Here is a 24,420-nt window from a genome sequence, read left to right on the forward strand (position 1 = left end):
ACCAAACCCAACAAGAGGCCACAGTAATTTCTTCACAAGCTAAAGAAAAACTCTCCACCCTCTTAAACCAAGTGAGTGAGAACAGTGGATGAATTAATATTCACATACACAGTTGTAGCTACACCAGGACACAAGAAAATGCTCAATTTAGGGACACTTAATGGAATAAGCGATGACAAATGATGCTTAAGGGGAATTAAATCACCTCAGACAAAATCTGACTCAACTTTCAAAATCCCAACATACTGCGGGTGCAGCTGTCCTAATTATTTCGTGGTACTACTTTCCCCTGGCTGGCAGGACCCTTCTGTCCCCTGAGCTCCCCAAACCTTCACTGCTGCTGGTCCAGTACAACCTGGTGAGCTCTACATTCACCCTCTCTGCCAGACAGCTGGCAAGGAGAAGTGTGTACGAGTACTTGAAATTTTCATAATTTCAACAGAGCTATCCAAGCAAGAAAGTCCAATGGAGTCCACTAGTCAAATGAAAAAGTTTTTATTGATGGCATGACTCTGTCAGTTCGTCTTTAATACAATATTTGATAGAAGAGAACTAACCAAAGCCTTTCCCCCATCAAAAATGAAGACTCTACTCTAGATATAAAATAATCAACACCTACTACTTGTTCTCAACTGAAACCTCTATTTGCTCTAGAAACATCTTTAAGTAGTCAAACATTTATCTTCAACGGATTAAACCATTCCACACAGGCTTAACAGAAGAATACAATTTAAAATTTCAAATGCTCTTAAGAACCTGCATTTTCTAAAATCTCACTGTTTGCTTAGCTATAAGGAGAAAGCAGTCTCAAAAGGAAAATCTGAAAAAAAATCTGCAAAAAAATGCATGTTGAAAAATGAAAGACTGTGCAAACATTTGTGCAACACAGACACTCAAACCACACCCACAGTACACTGAAAATTAAGATAGCCATTTTCACCACTGCTGTTCCAAACACAATCACCTCTCTTGAAAAAAGGCTCTGGCTCCTGCACTGAAAGGAACGTTGCCTCCTGGTCTAAATTCTCGAGCTCAGTGGGTTTAAAAATTAAATTCTCCTCATGCTGGCAGGGGAGATGTGTCTGTATTACAGCTGAGCCACTTTACCTCCCAGGCCAGCACTGTCACTGCACATGCTGTTCCCATCGGTTAGTACAATTCCTTGGCCTTGTATGAACTAGGGATGAAAACACTTTCAGTTTGTCATCCTGCAGCTCTTCCCCTCTCCAGCTCTGCCACGTTGTCCCGGAGCACCGCACCACTGCGAGCAGAGATTGCCATTGCCAACACCTACTGCCTGCCACCGGGGAAGAAGGTAGCAAGTCTTGGTGGAATGCAAAAAAAAGCATTAGGAGTGCTCTAGTCTCCCAGGAGTCCTAATTGTATCACTAGCTGCTAAAATAAAGACAGGTTTTGCTGAGTATTTTTATCCCTCAAAATTAATTTACAGCACATCTGCCACAGCAGGATATACCATTTCCCTACAGAAAATCAGTATTTCTCTTGTGCAATTGGCTTTTCGATGGCACATTATACATAATGTGTTCATGCACGAACAGTTCATTCTGCCCTGGTTATTTTCCCTGTCATAGCATGAGTATTTTTAGCCCTCATGTGATTCTCCAGTATTTTCCAGCTCTGCTTTAGTCATCCTGCTCTCACTGAATATTTCAAACCAAAAAAAATCTAACAGTCTTCAGATCTAACGTCTCACATTTTTAGCTCACATATAAATAATTAATTTTATTAAGCTGTCTTTTACCCATGTATTTTTGACACCCCACTACATACACCAGAGTGCTCCACGGAGATTTGCTGTGACATACAGGAATACTTACATAAGACACTAAGCTAAAATCCTGACAACCTGATCACTATTTTCAATTTTGATCAGATGGAGCTTTTTCCGCTACTTCCCGCAGGGAGCATTAGAAGTGGCACAAACAACAGTGCCCTAATATTTTAATCCTAATTTTTACTCTACATCAGTAGGCTGTTTACCACTGCATTAGAGAAGAGCGGAGGCTGTAGGAGATCGAAAGTCAGCTCAGGGTTGGCAGAGGGCATTAGATCTAAAAGCAGCTGTAGTGCTGCTGCCAGAGGACCTACAGCAGTGGTCTGTGCTGCTGGCTCTGCTCCTTGAAGGAGGAGAAGATCCTCATTTCCCCAGCCGGGAGCTGCATCCACCTGGTGAATCCTTGCTGCTCCTGCTGTTTCTAGAAGCAGAGTGCGGCACGTTACCAAACCCATCCACCCACGGCACCACCGTTAGCCCAGCCACAAATCAGCTCTGTCTCTGAAGGAGGGGACAAGGCAACACGGGGGTGGCACAGCAGATTAGTTGCAGGGACCTATTTATGCTTCCATTTCCGAGCTGCATTATCCTTGACCTGCGCTGACTCCCCAGTAGGATCACCTTTGGAACAGGAAGGGCTATGGCTGCTGGCCTGCTCACCGATTAACACAAAACCCGCTGCATTTTTAGATTTCTCGAGTTTTGGGTTGTTTTAAACATGTTTATTTTTCAAATTAAATCAAGACCACACTCTGCATTTATAGAGTTAATATACAGGTTAATATCCATTTACAGGTACAGGAAGCAGCTACCTGATACCAGGGGTCCTGTCAAGCTTTAGATTAAAATGTCAAAAACTATTTTAACTCATGCCAGTACCTTTTTGGATAAGTTTTCATAGCAGTCTGTAGGGATGTGACCACTTGTTAACTCAAGGACATATATCTTAGTCTACCTCTGAAAATATATTGTTAGAACAGTGTTATAAAGCAGTTATGAATAGTTAACAAGCATCTCCTAAATCACTCAAACCCCAAACTCTGTCAAAGGGCACTGGAAGAGTTACTCCATGGAGCAACAGGAATCACCTGAAATGCATATGAAATTGCTAGCAGCTAAAGTAAATTACTCCCTTAGAAATACATATATCTGATCAATTTAGAATAGGCATATTTTAAAGCCTGCCAAACCCCCAAATATGAATGAGTACCCATATATCTGCTTGCCCCTGACACCAAACAACAGATGCGTACATTTAGGTATGTCCACTGCACGCTGTTTAAAACCTTTTGGATTATGCTGAAGGATCTTCTGGGTTCTTTATTTTTTCTCACTAGGGCTTCCTTTTCTTTTGTTAGTGAACTGAAAAGGCAGTACTAAAACTTCAAAGCTTCAGTGTTAATGTAGAGCAAATCACACAAATTAATAATGGCACCAAACTGTGGTGTGGTGCGGTCACATGCTGGAGGGAAGGGATGCCATCCAGAGGGACCTCAACAGGCCTGAGAGGTGGAACCTCATGAAGTTCAACATGGCCAAGTGCAAGGTCCTGCACCTTTGTCAGGGCAATCCCAAGCACAAACACAGGCTGGGTGGGGAATGGATTGAGAGAAGCCCTGAGAAGGACTTGGGGCGTTGGTTGCTGAGAAGCTCAGCATGACCTGGCAATGTGCACGTGCAGCCCAGAAGGCCAGCCATGTATATATTGTATATTATGGCTCCTATAGCAGCTGTAATGAATACTCCCTTCACTTCCAGCTAAGTGTGCAAGTGCACAAGACAGAGGTACAGAAGCACATCTTTCATGGTAATTTCCCAGCTGCCCAGAACTTGCTCCTGTGTCATCCCAACTTACTCCCAAACAGCAGGAGATGAGGCACACACAAGTTTGCAGATGCACACAGAACTCCTCCCAGAGCATCAGTAAAGGCTCCCATTCCTTCCAACATGCAGGTTCTGTGATGCAGTGAGGCGAGGCACAAAGGCACCATACATCAGTGCCATGATGCTGTGCTCACCCAGAATTCAGTAAGCCCACGGAATGACTGACATCTGACTGAACTAATTCTGTTCTGAAATGCAAGCAGCAAGAAAAGCCAGAACTCTCATTTCACCCTGCATCATGTAACATCCATACCCCACCATCCTCAGCTCAGCAATTAAACTAGTGTCCTGCCTGTCATACTTCTGGACAATACTTAAGTTAATAATGAAGGAAGTTTTCCATGAAAAAGGTAACTCTCACAGCCACAGGATCTTATCAAAACTCATCACACTATCTCAGTTGTACAATTCCACACAAAGGCTGGGAAGGCACAGGACATGCTCTTCATACAACCAACAGCACAACATGGCATCACTGCATTATCCTCCATATCAGCTGGCTGGTTCCACTTCAGTAGCTATTCAATTTCTGTAGGATTGTCACCTCCACAGCTTTAATTTGGATGACATATTTGTGACTTTGGTAAAAATAGACCATCTGTAGGAAGAATTAACAAGCACAGTAAAGTCTGTGTTTAATAAAAGTGTCTTTTTCAATTTCTGAATTGGACAACATCTTGACATTAGCACTTGGATTTTCTGTTTCCAAAGGGAGTGCAAGACATCACATGGGAAATTGGAGTGCGCCAGACCCTGAAATTCAGAAGTTCACGCACAAGATGGTACAAAACAAAGATGTAAACAAGCTTTAGAAGCCCAGAGTAGCACTGGCCTGCTATTAGGTGCCCCATTTCCTGGAAGCACTAATGAGCTGAAGGCAGCTGGCCAAGTATGCCCCACTTTGACGTCAGAAGTGATCAGAGCAGAACACTGAAATCTGGGTAGGATTCCAGAGCACAAGGCAGCCTAAAAGCGAGGGCGCTTCATGCTTCACACCTGCCCCTGCTTTTGCCAGTACTGGTGCATATCTGAGCCCATGAGAGGACAGGTCACAGATTTAAAACAATTAAATATTAATCTTTACTTGAGGAATAGGTTAGCATAAACCCAGGACAAACCAATAAAGGAATTAGGTGTGTGTACTTCCATATGCACAAACCTATGTCCAGTAACACTTTTTTAGTGACTAATTATTTTTCTTAAATGTTAGCTGCTCTCCTGTTCACTTAATTCTCAGTTAACAAAAATGACATCTGCTTAGTGACTAGTCATGCCCACATTACATAAAGACCGAAGATCAGGTTTAGTCCTTTGGCCTCTTCCAGAAACACTGCTGTGGCTTAACCCCAGCATGCAGCTGAGCCCCCACAGCTGCTCGCTCACTGTCCCCTGCAGTGAGACGGGGGAGAAACTCAGAAGGGCAAAAGGGAGAAAATTCATGGGTTGAGATAAAGACGGTTTAATAGGTAAAACACAAGCCACGCAAACAATTCATTCACCACTTCCCACGGGCCGGCAGGAATTAACCCACCTCCAGGAAAGCCAGACTCCATCACCCATAACAGTGATTTGACAAGACAAATGCTGTAACTCTGAACCTTCCTCCCCACCCTTCTCCTTATTGCCCCAGCTTTTCTTGCTGAGCACGATGCCATGTGGTATGGATTAGCTGCTCAGTCTGCTGGGGTCACCTGTCCTGGCTGTGTCCCCTCCAAATTTCTTGGGAACCCCCAGTCTGCCTGCTGGCAAGGCAATGTGAGAAACTGAAAAAGCCTTGACTCTGTGTAAGCACTGATTAGCAATAATTAAAATATCCATGCCTTATCAACACTCTTTTGGTTTTAAATTTAAAATTTAGCACCAATCTCCTCTGAAGTGTTATCTCTATCCTAGCAAAACCCAATACAAGCACAGAATAAAAAATTAGAAGACTGAGGTATCTTTGTGAAAGAGCAATAGCTGTATGTTGTTCAGTTAGGAGGACTAGCATACTCAAACAATAAACACACATAAAACAAAAAAAAATTAATTTTTGCTCTTCTCGTCAGCCCTTAAGACTTGGAAACATTTTACTCACCATAAAAATTAAAAAATACATCAGCTTGTGCAAGCATTCTCCTGTAAAGGTAGAGGTGTGAAAGAGGAACACACTCCATTTAATGTTCCTGAATACACTTGCACATACCACATTCAGCAACAAGATGGTTAAATGCCTTTGTCTCCACCGTCAGACATTACCAGAGTCCACGTCATTTACATGGAGGGGCTCAGGGGAGGAGACCCTACGCTCAGTGGGGCTGGGCCAAACTAGAGCACACAAGATGTTAACTTTCTGCTGTCTCAAGATGCTAAACCTATGATAAGGTAAAAATAATGGCTCAACCACACAAGGAAATAACTTTTAACTAGGATTTATGTAAAGTGAACCATAGTTTATGATTGTCTTCAGAGACAGAAATGGAATTTCTTAAGATGCAAAATACCTGCAGTTGGAGAGTTTGCATGGTGAGACTTTTTGGGCAGGTTAAAGATCTGTTCACCAGGGTCTGGTGGAGGAAGAGCATCTTGGCCTTGTCGAGCTTCCACAGGATCATACTCCTTCCCATCATAGTTAGCATCAAAGAACTTCTTAAACCATTGAATGAAATCTAAGTTGTCTTGGAAGCGCCCTTTGACCAGTTTTTCCACAGGAATTACCTGAAAGGTAGATATTAATATCAAATATTATGTCACTGTCATTTTTAAATAGAAAAATTACATATACACACTTACTTAAAAAGATCTACTAAATGCATCAACAAATAAACCTCTGCCATTGTTTTGTTCCTAAAAGAAAGGGTAAATTTGCAGGTGCTCTTAAAAAATGAAAACAAAACCCAATGAGAACCCAGCCTTTGAAGTAGCTTTACAGTAGGTGTATGTAAGCCTTTATAGCTGCTGTTCTACAGAGGTACTCCCTTACATCCTATGGGTACATCCCGTGACGAATGAGACTATTCTGGCAGTAACACTATGCTCAGCCAACTAGGGATTTTTGGTTTTAATGCACATGGTACATACAAACAAACAATTCTTCAAAAACTCCAGACAGAAGTTTCTTGCTTTCTGTCCTACTATTTGAACTACAAAACCCAGCAGCTTTTCCAAGACGTGCTGAAGTTCAAACCAACCTACATTTTGGTAGCACATGGTCATCATATGAACCAACCCTGAGGTTTTAACCGTGTAATTTTTTTCTCTTCCACATAGAGCTATACATAGAACAGTTTGTGGACGTGCAGAAGTTGACTTAAACGCCTATGAAGTTCTAGTAAAACAAAGGAAAGGTTATGAGGATGTCTCCATATCAATATCTTAGAAATTTTTCACAGACATGAAACCCCCAAAAGGTGTCTTCAGCCAATATTACAGTACCCAAGGTTCCTAGACATGGGGAGGGAGGGCAGACAGGGACCACAGCTGCAGGAGAGATGCCCTGCTTTGCTTATTTCCTGCAGCTGATTAAAGAGCCAAGTTAGGTGGACCTTATTGCCTCTTGAATGTATTGAATTTTCAGCTGGAAAAGGGCTTTCATTTCTTCTTCAAGATTAAGCCAACTGTACAGCATTTTATAAATTTATGATGCTTCTGCAAGAATTAACATTGCACTTTGCATGTCTTTTCACGTTGCTCCATTTGTATCTTAACTCCACTTAAAAAGGTATGGTAAATTTGCTCCCTACAGGAAAACTGACAATGTTCACTACATTAGTCTTTCCAATGTTTCACTAGCAAATCACACTGTAAACAGAAGTATCCGTAACATTTCATGAAACAAGGAGGGTTTTCCAGTGCTTCATAGAAGTCTTAAGGGACCCTCTATTATGACTGTTTAAATTTCAGAATAAGGCAACACAAAAAGCCGGGGCAGAACCTTAAAAGGGTAAACAGGTAGTGCATCAGTGTAAAACTGTAAGCATGACAACGTAACTTCCATTATTCATTTTTATCAACACAGTAATTTATATTGGCAAGTCTGTCAAACTCTCACATTCAAGCATAAACCAAATACATTATGTCTGAACAAGCATTTTCTCAGAGACTTCCATTCTCAACTTCACAAGATCACATGTGCTGACCAATCTATTAAAACACTGGGTAAATTATTCCAGCTTTCAAATTATTTAAATTCCTTAAACCCTGCTTCAGACAAAAAACATGGAATACTTATAACAGCATATTTTTAAGTTGTTTCATTGGAAATGCAGGTCACCAATAATTTTACTTACCTGAAAATTAAGATTCACCAATGACAAGGAATTTCCAACACATGGTGTTTTATCAAATATAATCTCTGATATTAAGATATAATGAGTTAGATGGCACATCTCCTCAGCAGACATATGGACTCAATTTTCAATTTGTACCTAAACAGAGCCAAAATGCCGAACTTCTTTCTTCACACCCAAACACCCTTTTCAGATGATGAAAGGTCAAGAACATCTTCATACGCTACTTGCAATTCCAGTTCTCCATCCAAAAGTTGAAAAAATGGATTTTCAAGTGTTTTGAAGTTTGTTTCCCCTACTTATTAATGTTACACAATTCATATAACTTTTGAAACATGTAGTGACCAAAATACAAATACAGAATGCCTACCTTATCCACATTCATTCTTTTAAATGATGCCTGCAGAAGTTTGAAGTTGTGAATGTACTCATGCTCCAGCTTTGCTTGAAACTTTACTTTCTTCAAGCTAATGCACCCTGGAAACAACATGTCCATGAACTGGCAGTAAGCTGCTCCTATAACAAGAGAATGCATTGACGTTAATCCAGATGCACCCAGCTAAGACCAAATGGTGTTTCATGCCATTAGCAGAAAGCATGAGCAGAAAGCAACAGTGCTGAACAAGCCCCTGCTGTAATTCAGCCTAACACTATGCACCCAAGACCTGCTTATCTAATGCACATTGAGCAGTGACATATTCAAGTGGTTCTTTTCCACTCGATCTGGATGCATGATGCACTGCTGTGCAGCATCCAAGGAATCACCACAACTAATGCAAAGTGAAATGAATGTTCTTGGAGTCCCTATACACAGTAGGACTGTCCATATAATGAAAAGATAATCATACAGTGAAAATGAAAATCTCTTAATAAGATTCCTCAATCCACAGTCTCCTGAATTCAAACAACCCAGGATCATCTTTCTTCTGGCCCTTCTACCCAAATGCCAAGCAAGTCCAAGGCAATCACTTGAGATTAAATCCATGATTTAAAAAAAAAATTAATTGCAAGGCTCCAGCTTCTTAAAACATATTAGTCAGTTCCCACCCCTCTGCAATGAACATCTTTACTAATTTTCATTTCCTGAGAAAAGCATTTAAATAAGCAGACTCTAGCATAGTCCACCCATAGCTTTCAAAGCTGGGCTGACATCTTTAGTTCCCACTCAAACAGTAAGCTTCCTAAGTTCAACTTTGAGAGCTCTCTGAACTTAGAGGGTAGGGGGGTGTGTGTAACTAATCCAGCACAAAGGAGGAAGTATATGGAAAAATTTCTAACCAGCATCCTGAGGAGAGCTAATAGAGACAGCATTTCTTGTATGCAGGGAGCTTCCTCCTACAGCATCATGCCATTGACATTTGCAAAGCCTTTACTGTTGACACAATCAAGTGTTTAGAAATAAAGGATGAAAATGTTTGAGGAAATCAGAGGAAAAGCAATTTTCTTTCTTCTTCAGATGAGTTTTCTATAAAATGCTCTATACTCGGCAAAGATTCAGTGAGGTCCACAGAGGGCTGTGGAGGGTGCAGCCCCTGTGCTTGAGCATCAGGGCAGGGAAGTGATTGCCCGATTACCCCTGACAAGTTCAATTTCACTTCCACAAAAAAGACTGTTGTGCTTTTTGTGCAGATCAGTTTTGACAAAGAAGTGTCCAGATCTCACCTAACAGTTCAGCCAAGTATCAACAACGATTTTTTAATCACAAATATTTCTGAGTGTTCACAGAGAAACCAAATTAACAAAGCAGACACCTGGCTTGCCCAGTTTTACAGGAGAGTCAACAATAACTTGAACTTTAAGTCATTTTTCTCCATGGGTATGCATATGTTTTGACAGGACCAATTTTATGCATGAAGATAGTTCTCATTCTCTGTATCCAGTCAGCCATCATACGAAGGGTTACCGAAATTGTAACTTCCCAAAGAGAAGCAGAGTTTAAGAGTAGGGTCCAAAAATGCTGTCTAAAATACCAACACAAACTTTACTGAGGGACTTACCAAGATCCAGCTTTAGTGCTGAAAACCACTGCCATTTAAAAAACCAGTCTGTTCACATTGCCTAGCTTTGTGCAGAAAATGGTTAATATAAAATCTCATTTTCCAAGGACACCTTGTGATTAGCTGTTTGCAATGGTCTTGATATGATTAGGAATCAAAGTAAAATATTCCCTAAAGGAAAAGGAGCCTTCTGGCAAGTTACAAGCATCAGATGACAAATTTGCATTGTCTTACAGAAAACTTTATAAACACAATTATTTATTCAAAACACATCCTTAGCAAGAGAACTTGTAAATACATGGCAATGGAAAAATTACATTGCAGTTAAAAGCATGGATACAGATAATGCATAGGTTGAGTACACTTATTACTGTTTAATTTAATGCAAAAAGATTTTTATGCAATCATTTAATGTTATAAATTGAATTTGTTCCTAACTCTGTCCTTTCATCCTCCCCATACCCTAATTCTAAGCTGTACTCTGATATCTAAGTAATTGCCTGGAGGCTCTAAAAATGCATTGCACAACCTTTCATCTAGATCCTTTTAGAAAACTAGAAGCCCAAAGTGTTCACATGAGATTTTTCTTCTTCTGCTGGTAATGCAAATTCCTTCTGCATGCCTTTAGATAGTCTCTCTCCAGTTAGGGTATTTCCGTGTGTTTCTCCCCGGACTGCTGGCAGTTGTTTCTGTGCCTTTGCCAGGCAGGAGGTGGTCCTGGGTCTGCACAACACTTGAGGGCAGAAAACACTGGACTGCATCCACATGGCAGCACGGACCTGTTCTCTGACACAACACTGGAGCGGCTGCTGGGCCGTCTCCCCAACAGGAGGATTTTATTACACTGGCAAATAGAGTTCATTAAAATACTCCTTCCTGAAGAGCAGAGGCAACGCACAAACATGGACTGAACTAAACACTGAACTACAAAGAGAGGAAATTCCTCCCGACTCCGAACAGCCAGAGACCTGCCTACCACAGGAACAGGAGAAAGTAAAAATATCATTACAGTCAGCTGAGACTGCCTGATTTTGGACATTGAGGTTATGTACGTATTTAATATTATACAGACGTTTATTTATAATTCAAAATTTTACCCCCTAAAGCTTGTAGCTGTCAGATTACATTTAAATGGGAAACACCAGTGCAACAGAATGAGGACACTATTGTCTATGCTGCCCATGGCTGAGATTTCCTGGAGGCAGCAGAAAGAAGAGCCCTACTTAAGTGATGTGAGACTGCAGTGCCTTTATCTTCCAGCTGCAGCATATCCATGTGGCCCTCTGCACATGGGACAGCACTTTAGGCCTCTGCAATGTACTGAACAATTGATGTCTCAATGTAGGGGCATGAGAAAGGAATCTTTTTAATGGAATACAAAGAACACGACAGTAGGGATAAAGACATTATGGCTTGTGACATACCTCTTGCCTAATTTACACAAACAAAAGAATTTTTATGCTACTGTATTTTATTCGGTATTAGAAAACTTCCCTACATTTTCTGGAGGGAAAAAAAATTAAAAGAAACCCCAACAATCCTCCCCCTCCAAAACCCAACCCGAAAGACCCCCAAACCTATATCTTATCAAATGTGTACAGAGAAGTTGAAAACACACTACCAGAATAGCTCTTACAATAAATCTATCTCTCTGACCAAAAAACTTTTATATGCGTAAACATGCACATACACACACAAGAAGAAATAATTTGACATCTACTCAAATGAAAGATGAAAAGTACAGCTGGTGGCACTGCAGAAGAGGGATCAATGCTAAAAACCTCTAATCCTTTATTAGCTAACAAGCAATTTAGAATCGCTGGCTAAAAGTCCTCCTGTGTTTTGATCTAGACTATTGATGCAGCCATTAGCTACAGAAGATACTCACAGGCCTGGCTCTGAAACAAGCCTGCAAACGTGGCTGTGCCGAAATCACCCCCAGGAGTTGCTATTTTTAGCCCCATCAGTGAGCAGAAAGAGCCCAGCAGCATGAGGGCTTTGCAGGTGTTTCCTGGGCATCCCAGGCTTGGGGCAGGGCAGGCAGCAAGTGGAGGGAGGGCATTGCATCCACCAGGCTGGGCAAGCAGCTGCCACGGGAGGGGAAGGGATGCCAGGGCAGGATTCAGATACAAACGAACAAACTCAGAATTGAAAAGGTGGTTATTTAAAGCTGTTACAATTCAAGAATTTTGCCACATGCAGTGGTAAAGCTGAAAATTACTACCAAATCTATAAAAACTGAATGTCTTACAGAATTTTCAGAGTTGAAGATAATCTTTCACTAGCCCCTTGAAGTAAGCAATGCTGAACTAATTTTAGCTTTTGTCCTGTATGCTTCCTTCCCTGCTTCTATGTTTCTTTCTGACACTGTCCATGCTGACTTAGTCTGCTGTGAAACATATGCACTCTGCATCATTAGAGATTTTCAGTTCTTCTCCTCTCCTTCACCATCTGGAGGCTGATGAATCCACAAATGCAAAGAAGTATTTTCTTGATTATCAGAAATACTTCTGCTCCTGACTATTTAAATCAAAAGGAAATTAAAGGAGGCAACAATGAAGACAAGAGAATCCTGTTTGCAACAAGTTTTTACCACTCAGTCAACTTCCTGGATTTCAGACTAGAGATCTGAAACCAAGATTAGACCCTTGGTTTTATTTAGCATTGATGTTTATATATTTAAATTAAAAGGAAAACTTTATCTGCAAACTAACTGCTTTTAATATACTATAGTTAGAATTTATTATGCTAATAAAATATTTAGTAGAAACACTATAAGCTCAGGTACTGCCAATATGAGTGTGCCCGACACAAATTAAGTCAATCCTCGACATCTAATGTCAAAAGACTCCCTCGTGGCTCCTCCCTGAATCCCTGCAGTGTGTGGGAGCAAGATCCCAGAAAACCATATAAAACCACACCAGCCAATATGGAAAACAAAGGACCCATGAAAAGATAGGGCCTTTCTGGGGCAGGGGTGGGGCTGATTTCTTTTAATTCTGAAACCCAAACCACAGCAAATAGAGCCAAGTTCTACACTAGAAATTTGGTATACATGTTTAGTATTAATTTTGTTCTAAAATTGCATACAAATCAAGTTTAAACCTTTTAACCAGTCCCAGATTTTTAACCAGATTTTCACACACTCAGTTTTTGAAAAATTCCATTTGGGAAAAGGGCTGACTGCCTTTTTCTGTAACAAAATTAGTTTGTTTGCTTTAATGAAGTATTTTTCAGATAATACAAAAACACATATCCAGTCATGTTAGATACAAACTCCTTCAAACTATTCATTCTCTCCAAAGCTGCAACCACCTGATCACGCATTTGGGAAATACAGGATGATTTGTGTATGAATTAGTCATCAGTACTTCAGTTCACTATGGTTGCTAACGCTGATGGAAGGCTGCACACACCCCGTATTTCTGTTGCTGGGACGACAACAACAATGAAAAAAGAGCAGTGACTCGCAAGGAGCACGTGTGACTTAATAGTTTTGATAAGAAAGGGAGAGAAAAACCCACAAGCGCCAGCAATCATTGTTTACAGTATAGCAGCACTTAGGGCTGGTCTTTTACCTCAGGCTTTCTAGGACTGCTTCCTTGGCAGTGATGTTTAGGTAAGCACACAGCAGTAGGTCTTCAACTTGGATACCAGAGTATAGATTTTCATTTAGATTTCAAATATGGGTGTTCTGTTATGCCACTCAAAGGTTTTTTTAAAAACTGGGCAATGAAGCTGGTGAAGGGTCTGGAGAACAAATCTTAGGAGAAGCAGCTGCTGGAGCTGGGGTTATTTAGCCTGGAGAAAATGAGGCTTGCGGGGGAACCTTCTCACTATCTATAACTACCTGAAAGGAGGCTGTAGCCAGGTGGGGGCCAGTTTCTTCTCCCAAGCAACAAGCCATAGAACAAAAGCAAACAGCCTCAAGATGTGCCAGGGGAGGTTTAGATTGGGTATTAAAAAAAATTTCTTCACAGAAAGGGTTGTCAAGCACTGGAACAGGCTCCCCAGGGAAGCGGCAGAGTCACCATCCCTTGGATGTATTTAAAAGTCGTGTAGATGTGGCTCTTAGTCACATGGTTTAGTGGTGGACTTGGCAGTTGGACTCCATGATCTTTAAAGTTTTTTCCAACATAAATCATTCTATGATTCCCTGTCTGTGAGCATAATGCTGTGTTACATACAGCCACATGTTTAAGAAACAGAACACTTTATACTGAGTGCTCCACTGGAGAGACCACGGTCTTCAAATTCCTCTTCCTTTCCAGCAGCACCTATATGACCTAGTATATAGGTCAACACCATTCTATTTCTCCAGTTAACACACACACACTCCCTGTGCCTTCACTCTTATTTAAGAAGTTTCAGCCCATTTCCCAGTGAGTGTTCAAGAACACATCAATTTACCACCTACTTAGTTGTAGAGAAGCAAGCTTTTATGGGGCTGTGCATCACTGAAGCCACTCTGGCCTAGCTTCACCCTTCCCAGCAACAGTCCTAGGAGGCCACTTAAAAAGCCCTAGAACCGACGCAGATTAGAGCGCAGCCCTGCCCTCTTGCTCACAGTTGCATGAGCACAGCTGCCTCGAAGAGGGCAGGGTGAGTGCCTGCATACAGATAGGAGCTCGCAAAAGCAGTGCTGTCCCCACAGGACACAGCCTACAAGAACTGTGTACCTCCTACCAGCCTTACCAACAGCCCCTGAGATAACGTGCACCTAAAGGACATCTGCTTCCAAAAGTCCTGTTCCACAGAGGTAGGGCATGCGTGTGATGTAATCCACAGTATCCCCATACCATCTTAAATAATGGATATTGGAGGTAGGTTTCCCCTGTGTTCACTTGTTTTCTCTTTTTCTTAAATATGTAAATCATTAAGCTGCTCATAAATTATACACAGCAGAGTTTTTAACACTTAAATTTTTGGCAATAATTTATTTTGGAATTCGTTAATTTTTAAACAGGAAGATCAGAACAATTTCAGAAAACACAGTTCCCATTTAAGTTAAAATAGCTGCGTAACTCATCATGCCTAAAAAAAGTACCACACAAAATCTAACAAGCTCTTTAAACCAGGGGGAAATCAAGCAACTGACTGCAAATGAGTGCTATTGAGTAATTAAATAATTATTTTTTAAAAGCAAAAACTTGTTCAAGTTCTATTCCTCCTGAATTTTTAATGAGTGACATTTAAAAAAAATAAATTATTGGCTGGGAATCTCACGATACTGCTTTGCAAGCTTCCCCAGGAAGTTTTGGAAATGATTTAAATTCAATCATTAACATTCATTGTATCCCTCTAATCCTAAATATCATATGGAAGACATTAGAGAGTCATTGACACTGAGTATACTCTGTGTTGCATGACCTCAGGACAACATGCCAGTTCCTTGAAACATGCCTCGGTTACAGAGTGCAAATGGGATCAAGCCATGTTTTAATCATGTTCCCAAGTTGCGCTAGAGACCCAGCCTTTGCAAGGCTGCAAACGGGGAACAAACCAAAACCACCAACGTGGAAACACGCTTTGGCTTCTCAGGCACGCTGGGATGTAGAGGAGCGCTGGCAACAGGGTCCTGTAATGCAGATTATAGTAATCTGCACGTAGGAGGTTATGGGTTAATATAGGCATTGAGCAAAATACACCTTCTGAGACATGAAAACACAAATCCTGTGCAGCTAACCAACAGAACAAACCGCGTTTGTGTGTATATTTACACGACTGACTTTCAAAAAAAATAGTCCTGCTCACCATTTCTCTGTCTGGCCAATACCCTTCTTCTCCAGCCCCCCTCAATCGTGCCTCTCATACGGTGGAGAGAAGAGGAGCCGGCTCCCATGGAGCACTGCTCAGGAGGCAGCATGCTTGGCACGCGCTCCCAGCTGCTGCCCAGAGGCTGAGGGGCTGTAGACACGATGGCTGCCTTGAAAACAGGCACTGCCCTGCCGAGGGGCTGGCGTGCAGTACCCAGTCCCTGGAAGCAGAACACCGTGGACACCCTCCACAAGCCAGGAACGACCCTCCTCCCTCACACAGTACCAGTCGCAAGGCACAACAGCCCACAGATGCTGCAGTGAAGCTCTCCCCCAAATCCCAAGCCAGAGAGGCAACACAGTCAAAGAAAGAACGACATCTGCCCTACTGTCACACTGCCTGCTTTCCTATGACACCAGGGTGGCAGAGTGCCAACAAAAAGTATATATAAAGGGACTACATATTTCCACAGGACGAACACCAACTGAGATATGGTACCAGCGACAGCAGTCACCACATGAGAAACTCCCTGTGGCAGCACCCAGGGCATCTGCAGAGAAAGCATCACAGTCTAAAATTTGAAAATGCCAAACCACATGCTTTCTTTATAATACGGCCATTTATTAAAAGCAAGGAAAAAAACAACCCTGCATTCAATCCTTGATCCTTGCATACAAATCCTCAAAGACAGAAGGTCTGTATGCACTGGGGGCCAGACAATTTGCAAGTTTATAATTCTACTGAGAATTTTCAAATGCACGGAGTGGGGAGACTCTGTATCTCCTTAATCTCATAGGATCACAGAAGTATAGCTAAGACAAAAATTGTACCTTGCTCCAGGCCACATTTGCCTTTCTATCCATTTACCATTTCCTTGACATTATATAGCTTGTACACATTGTGTTGTTTCCTTTTAATTCATATGCAAGCCCTCTAGCTCCTGCCTGACTCTTATTTTGAATATACTCTCATGTAACACTCTAACAGTCATGAAAAGCCCTGTAACACATATACTTGGTATTCCTTAGAGATGAAAAACAGCCTTAGTAAAGAAAATTCAGTTACAAGCTGCTTAGTCAGAATTCTTTCTAAAAAGCCACCATGTATTCCTTAAAAAAAATAGCATGACTCCTAGGAAACAACTAGTGTCATACTTCATATGAAACTCCTATCCCCCAAACATATGTGTTTTGCAGATGGGATCCTATGACATTACAACTTCTCCATTATATATTCTCTATTATAATTCATTGATGTATCAAATTAAATGCCCTCTCTAATGCCAATCTAAAGGGAATGCACTATGCCTTCTATTAAAACCATGGTTTATAAATTTCATGCTCAGGTTAAACAACTTTGCAGGAAATCAAACCCAGAGTCCAAAAACTGACAATATGACGTGTCTAAAGCAAAGAGAATTGTATTGCTTTGAGATGCCTGGAGAGATTTTCCCTGTTTAGTTGTCAAAACTAAATTACCAGTGGAGCTGCAGACTAAATTTAGACTCTCTAGGGCTGCACCCATCCATAACCTGGCTTTCTTGGCACATCACTACCACAGCAGGCATTCAGAAAGCTCAGGGGACACTGCACTTTGCTCGGCCTACTTAGCAGAGACAAAAACCACATCTAAGACTCCCAAAGAATACAAATACTTTATGACTAAGCCAGCCTCTTCCTTTGCTGCTCCTCATCCTAGCAGCTCTGTTCCTGTAAGTGGAAATTGAGAAACAGGCTGGTATTGCTACAGCCTGTGTATCACCAAAGCTACTTCTCCCCAGCAATGAGGAAAAGAAGGTCTGATTGCTTTTTCTGTCGTTGTAACTACTGTCACATTAAGCTTCAGATATGCTCTGAATAAAGCCTTCAGTAAAGGCAGAATGTCACATTATTCCTTCTTGCTTAAGCTGTGAATGTAAAAAATTATTGCTAGGTTGGCTGCAGAATGTGAGCACCCATGAGGTCTCACAGCCAGGTGCTGAACAGAAGCACATGCCATATCTAGGTTGCTCCTACCTCCTAAAAGTAACTCCTTCAAGCTTTTAATTCAGATATAGCATCCCCCCCACTTTCCCTCTCCCACTTTTTTGGCCCGGCACTTAGCTTTTTCTGGCATTTTGATAGCTCCTTATTAACAAAAATGAACAAGAACTGAATAGTCATAAAACAGCATGACTAATCTTAATGCTTTTTTTAAAAAAGAAGAAAATGTCCATACAATTTTACAGTAGGTTATAAAACTTCAGTTACAGCAGCTCTGCAGATCCCTGTTAATGCTGTGAAATGCTTCATAGCTGTAAAGAGTTTCCCACATATTCCTTCCCTTTGAAGTCCCGGAGAAATGCTTGTATTTTATGGAAACGAACATTAATCTGCATGAAAGCTGCCAATGGTTCAAGGAACATCAGCCAAAGAATGCCAGAATGAATGAGTTAGGCTGGCTGTTCTCAAACTGCAGTCCATACCATGCTTCCTGGTGCTCTGCCTGCTAGCTGGCTCATCATTTGTTCTACTGTTCCCTTAGTTTCTCTCTTGAAAGCTACGCTAGAAATAGGCTAAATAAAATACATGTACATGAAATAAATTGCTTTGCATTTACACAGGGTACTATATGAAATGCAGAAAGATTCCCAAAGCTGCTTGTCCATCTGTCTTCAATCGCTACACACGGATGCCTTGCACATGAGAAATGCACTGCACAGTCCCAAATGGGAAGGACCTATTAAGACTAAGATTACTGTGCTCTAGTGTCTGCAATAATCTCTCAGTGTTTTGGTTCATCAGTTCAGAGAGTAAAGTCCTGCGTAACACTAACACAGGAAGTATCATGCTAGAATGCTTCTTTAGATAAGGAACTACTACAGCCCCTTCTGGATTGCAATGCATATGAATGTAAAAGCAGCAATGTGTAAGCATCAAGAGTACCAAACCAAGTGGGGAAATTCAAATTAACAGCTTTCACCCGTAAAGAAAAGAATGTAGATGCATCAGGTAACAATAACAATTAACACAATCCAGGAAATTCTAAAGGAAGAAAAGATTTAATTTTATACAGAACGGAGTAAGAGCTGTAATGAGACAAGCCTTTTTCAGTTCTTCCCTTGTGGCGTGTCCCAAAAACCTCACTGTAGGTCACAGAAAAAGTTGTGTAAGAAGCTGTGTGATGAAATGGGACAGTGGATTTGTGACAGCTCCCATGCTTTTCCCCTCCTTGCCCCACCCAGCTGAAGTCTCTCTATCTGATCTTCTTACATAACTTTAACTCATTTTATTCTGCTTAGTCAATATTTTCTTAGATCACTTCTCCTCTATTTTCAGAAAGGGTTTTGGTGAAGTTTTTTATGTCTTAGTTGGTTTTTTGTTTGGGTGGGTTATTTTTGTAAGCCCACACACATTTAACTTGATTGAGAACTCACTTTAAAAGCTTCCTTTCAACTATTTATAAGCACTTAAATAGCTACACAGGAACAAGTCAATAACTTGTCTACTATGCTTCCTGTTTCAAACAATAGCAAACTTGGGGTATTTTGGGAGCAAAAGTCTATTTTCTTCTATGTTTCTATCTCCTTCAGTGTGTGCACACATGTATCTATCTCTATCTATCTATAGCTACTCCCTGGGTGAATACTGTCCTTACTTACTCCAAAATAAAATACTTAGGCTAACTTCCCGACATATAAATATAACAACAGCTAAAGACAACATTTCAAGTTAAAGTTTGGTAACAGCTAAAGAGATTATTTCCCATGGTTGATGTCTTTAGTTGTTCAGTTTATATCATTTGCTTACATGCACCCTAACCTGCACTTTTTCAACCTCAATTTTACAGTTGTGCAAGGCTGCAAACATGCAACCCTACTTCTGCAGCTGAGACTTGTTTTTTTTTTAATTCTGAAGAATAGGCTACAAGACTATCAACCTCAAAGGATTATCTATACCTACCAGGGAATATCTCCAAGACAGAAAATTTACGCAGAACAGTAGGTAAAATCAAATATATGAATATAAGACCTCATTTATGCATTTCATCTGAACCATGAAACAGCTGAAATCTGGTCATGTGGTTCCTCTTCCATGTACTTTGAGCACTGTCTTCATAAGATAAGATAGTATCTTCATAAAATATTCCCAGCACGTTAGTTGAAGTAGCAATCTAAGTTAGATCTCCTCCACCACAAACATCTTCACATTTAAAAATCACAGCAGGAAATCAGAAAGAAATCATTCCCCAGGGGCATGTATATTCACAGTGAAACATCAGCCTTTTTCTGTGTCATTTCTAGCCATCATCTAGTTACAGACCCTGTTGTTTAACACCTGTCTTCTAGCTGCCACTCTGATTAACCAAAATGTCTGAAATATTCCAACTAATACCCTTTCTTCAGGGCTCATTACCAAATATACTTAAAACAATAACTCAGTTAGATTTAAAGAGAAACAGGCAGATTTTGACAAAGTTCTGAAGCCCTCACAGCAGCTAAAGGCTCGTTTCCTCAAATCCATGTTTTTTCTTCAGTCACACCTGTGCTTTTCTCCTGTAAACATCAGCAGGGATTTGAGAAACCTCATTAGGAAGGAAAAGGAGCTGGAGAATTTTGTTCATCTGGGGTGCTGGTTCTCTATTTGTCTCTTTTTCAGTTATGTCTACTCTCCATTTGAAAAGATACCACCCCAGTGGCTTTAAAACACTAAAACTTATCACTGTATTCTTTGCTTGCTTAGCCAACCTTTTTATTACTTCTATGTATCTCCTGCTACATTTGTCCCATTCGCCTCTGCCTTTGTTATGCTTTCCCAAGGTACCTTATCTTCCCGTGATTAACACAAACGCAAAAATGCTTCCTGTGCACATACATTTGTCTCTCCTTTCAGAGCAACTGGTTTATGTCAAAGTTAAAAGTTATCTATTTTCAACAAATCAGACTTTTAAAGTGGTTTTAAAATAAACATTTGTAGAGCATACTGTGCTTTCTTACCTGAACAGAGTTGTTCAACTTTTGTGTAGTTTAAAGCTAATATATCATTAACCCATGCAATGATGTCATGTCTGCTCATAGTCTCCTGGGTTATAGAGGTAGAGTACACGTTGACCGCCATTCCCCAACTAGGAAAAAAAGAGAGACAAAAATATTTTTGACATTTTGATAATTGCTTTCTGAATACAGTGAATATATGCTTCATGCTCAAAACAGGGAAAGAAAAGGTGCAACACTCACAACCCTCTCTTATTTGTTGAAAAAGGAGGCTTAATTTTTATTCTTTGATGATACGTAACCTCCTCAACGTCCTCTTGGAATCTATGAACATATTTCTCTGGCTGTCACTGTGACCTTAAAGAACATACAAACCTATGGTACTCTGCTTCATGCCAATAAGGTAGAAAAAAAAACCAGCATCAGACATAGCCTAAAGATACATAGACAGGATCAGAGACCAAAGATTTTGTTACATTGTGCTGCACCAATACAGTGATCTGACATCTGTCATTTTTTTGCCACTGCAGGATGATCAGGCTCCCTAAATCAACATTTAATTTGAGATAACTTCTAAATGAGGATGTAGCTGTTCTACTTACTGAAATACTGATTTCTTACTGGGACAGAGCCCTTTTGGATCATTAATTCAGTTCCTAACAGTCACAGAGTGAATATCAGATAATCTCTGTTATCAATTTACCAACCTCTATCGTGAAGGTAACTGAGATTTGCACCCCCAACTGTCCAGCTGGAAAGCTGCCGTGGAGCCTGATTCTCCTAAAACATTAGGAGCATTTCTTCTCAGCTTAAACCCATTTGTTCTTCTGCCAGCATTTTCCTCCAGCCCTAATGGCTTTTTCTTCCCCAGAGCAGATTTCCTAATACGTTAGGAACAGCACTCAGTGTCTGTTCCAATGCCCAGGTAGTCTAGATCAAACAAATCAATGTGAGTCTCCTATATCAAGTTAAGACATTCAGTGACTGATCATGCCAGTAGTCCTCTTTGAACAGACAGTTTCAAGCACTGTTCAGACAACATTTCACTGAGACCTTGGTAAATGCCACTCTGTCCCTAGTTTTCACAGCTACATCACCTCAGATAGATTCTTCTAGCTAGCAAAGGTTCCTTCCTGGAAGTCAGTAACTCATGCTAGCTTTTATCATGTTCCTAGGTACATAGACTAGGAACACGTACTACTGAACTTTGCTTCCTGTTACCCTATCCGAGTCCCATCTTTCTGTTGCAAGATGTTGCAAAGAGGAAAGATGAGCACACTCAAGTTTATCTCATCAGTAGTTTCAAAGAGCAGAATCGAGTTCATGAAGAGAGTAAGTAATGTTCCCATGAGTAATGGACTTCAGAAAGTCCACTAGAAGCAATTCAAGTATGAGGTGCCTCAGAAACGACCAAAGAGTCAAAGCTGAACGATTATTCTTGGAAAGAATAATATGCTTGGTTTTCTGGGGACTGCACACCTTTGTCTCTAGTGGCACCCTGTAGCTAACACTTATCTGTCTAACTTTGGTGCCAGTCCTGCCATCTCAGCTTTGGACCTCAACTTTCTCAGTCAATGCAAGAGAGCAGGATCTTCTCTGTAGGATCCAAAGTCTGTGTGGACTATTTCCATTGAGAATTTGCAGAGATGTAACCCTTTGAAGCCTGACAGATAATTCTGCAGGGAACACAAAGACTGCAGATTAACTCCACCCACAGTTAGGTGTGCTAACTAGGTGGGGCAACCTAGGTAAAATGTGTGGAAAAACCCGCCAGCACAAAACTTGACTTGGTAACATATGAGTGTATAAGCACACAACACAGAGAATACATTTAAATACAAGATTACAAAGTTCATAATACAGGTCACTTTCTAGGAAGCAAATCTCACAAACAGAAGGTTGTTGAAGTTGTTCCCACCTGCTGACATTACGATGCAAGACATAAAATCCACAAATTTGCTTTATGGGGAATTAAAGAAAAAAAAGAGAGAGAAAATAGGGTTGAAAAACTCATGCTCCAGTAGTCACACAACCAGTGCCAGAAATTCATTCGGAACCAGGCTGCCTCCCTACCTCTTTCTGTACAGGCAGCTCTGGAGCACACAAGAAACCAGCCTGTGACAGCTCAGTCTGCCCTGCTCTTCCTGTGGGCTCACATGCAGCACAGCCAGTTGTGTGAACACAGCCCTGTATTCACTGTAAGAGTTAGCAAAGGTCGCTTTCTTGGCACGCACTAAGTGCTTGGATTGAACCAAGCGCTAGGAACAAAGTTTTAGAAACAGGGAGTGCCCTTTTACTCTTAAAACTACACCATAATGGCTAAGCATAAAAGCTTAGCTTCAACATCGGGATGGAAGGCAGTGAGCAGGCAAACACCACCTTTGGTACCAATGGCATCTGAAGTTTGAAACGCATCATTTTTACTTTATTATTTTTAGCCTTTTTATATAGATGAGAAACTAATAGAAGGATACCACCACTGTCACTATTAAACTAACATGTTAGATATTGTCTGTAAAATCAGTTGAAATAACAGCTTAATAATGAATTAAACATTCACTTAGAATTAAGAATAGTGAGCTTAATAATAAACCAACAGTTCAATGCAGAAGAGTCCACTGAATTCTAAAGCAACTAAAGATACTTAGATGATAACATGTAAAATAAAGTTACTCTGATATGTAGTTGTCCCTACTTCAAGAAAATTTTAATTGGCCTCTGAGGCCAGGCAGAGCTCAGAACAACCATCAGCTACCGCTAGTGAAAAGGGAAAGTTCACTTTGTTAAAAAGATCAAGAAAATACACACAGAAAGGAAGCAGAACTTCCCTCATCATCTTTTTCCACAAAGAACTGCAGAGAGAAATATCCATCTTTCTGCAACCCACAAGGGAGCAAACAACTTCCTCTGCTGCAGTGCATGGGGTGGGGAACTCCACTGCAGGAAACTGTGAGTAAATGAATAACCTTGAGTTTTACAATGCTACCCTGAAGGATAATACAACTTATGCTGCATCTGTAAATGAGTTATTATGGTCTATGGGTCAAACAAAAGTTCAGACTATTTATTAGAGACAAGTTCAAACTATTTGTTGGACACAACGGCTTCAGATTTGTACACAAGTATGCACAAGGGTGTATGAGTACAACTGTAAACAAAGTCAAGCAAAATTAATCAGAATTTCTGTTAAAAAACTCAGTAACATGCCCCTGCCATTCATTCTTAAGTGTTTTGTTGACATACATGTGAATATTCCACAGCTGCCTCTCTTGAAAGAGTTCACTCTGTCTTTGCATCTCTTGTTCCCCATCCTCCTACTGGTTATGTCCTAAATAAACTCAGCTGGGAAAGGTTTCCTTTACAGTAAGCATGTTCTAATTTGGTGCTCAGATACACACATATCCTGTTTGCCACACAGAGAGACCTTGAACAAAACAAAAAAGAAGGAAAAAAAAAAGAACAAGCAGGTGTAGGTAGCACAGCTACCATGCTCAGCAACAGTCAAGAACCTCTGTGCTCAACATCTACAGCTGGGCTGGGGTTTTCTGCAGGACTTAGTTCCCCAAGTGCTGAAGTACTTTGAAAAATGTGGTCCATCTTCAAAACACATTAATAAACATGAGTAAGGCAATGCAAGAGAACAGGTGGAGACACACAGGCCATACTTGGAACAGCCAAGTAGCTAACAACTTGATTTTATGTCCTAACATATTGCTTCTTTCCAATACCATTATTTACATTTTCAAC

At 40.7% G+C, this 24,420-nt stretch overlaps 1 protein-coding gene across 4 annotated transcripts in view; it reads right to left on the reverse strand.

Annotated features, from left to right (window-relative positions):
• The window catches only part of MAPRE2 (microtubule associated protein RP/EB family member 2), a 98,705-nt gene that overhangs the window by 16,747 nt on the left and 57,538 nt on the right, over window positions 1-24,420 (reverse strand). For 3 of the 4 annotated variants that reach the window (XM_042029058.1, XM_042029056.1, XM_042029057.1), the window contains 3 exons: window positions 20,677-20,804; window positions 8,318-8,463; window positions 6,163-6,376 (listed from right to left, as the gene is read on the reverse strand). In XM_042029058.1, the coding sequence (XP_041884992.1) occupies window positions 6,163-6,376; window positions 8,318-8,463; window positions 20,677-20,797 (481 nt within the window). In that variant the 5' untranslated portion in view covers window positions 20,798-20,804. The remainder of the gene's footprint in view (window positions 1-6,162; window positions 6,377-8,317; window positions 8,464-20,676; window positions 20,805-24,420) is intronic. The other variant, XM_042029059.1, reaches the window with a different exon arrangement.

The sequence above is a fragment of the Corvus kubaryi genome, unplaced genomic scaffold, assembly GCF_017639235.1.
Source record: "Corvus kubaryi isolate FWS band 111438036 unplaced genomic scaffold, C.kubaryi_AGA036_p1.0 37312, whole genome shotgun sequence".
Taxonomy (NCBI): Eukaryota; Metazoa; Chordata; class Aves; order Passeriformes; family Corvidae; genus Corvus; species Corvus kubaryi.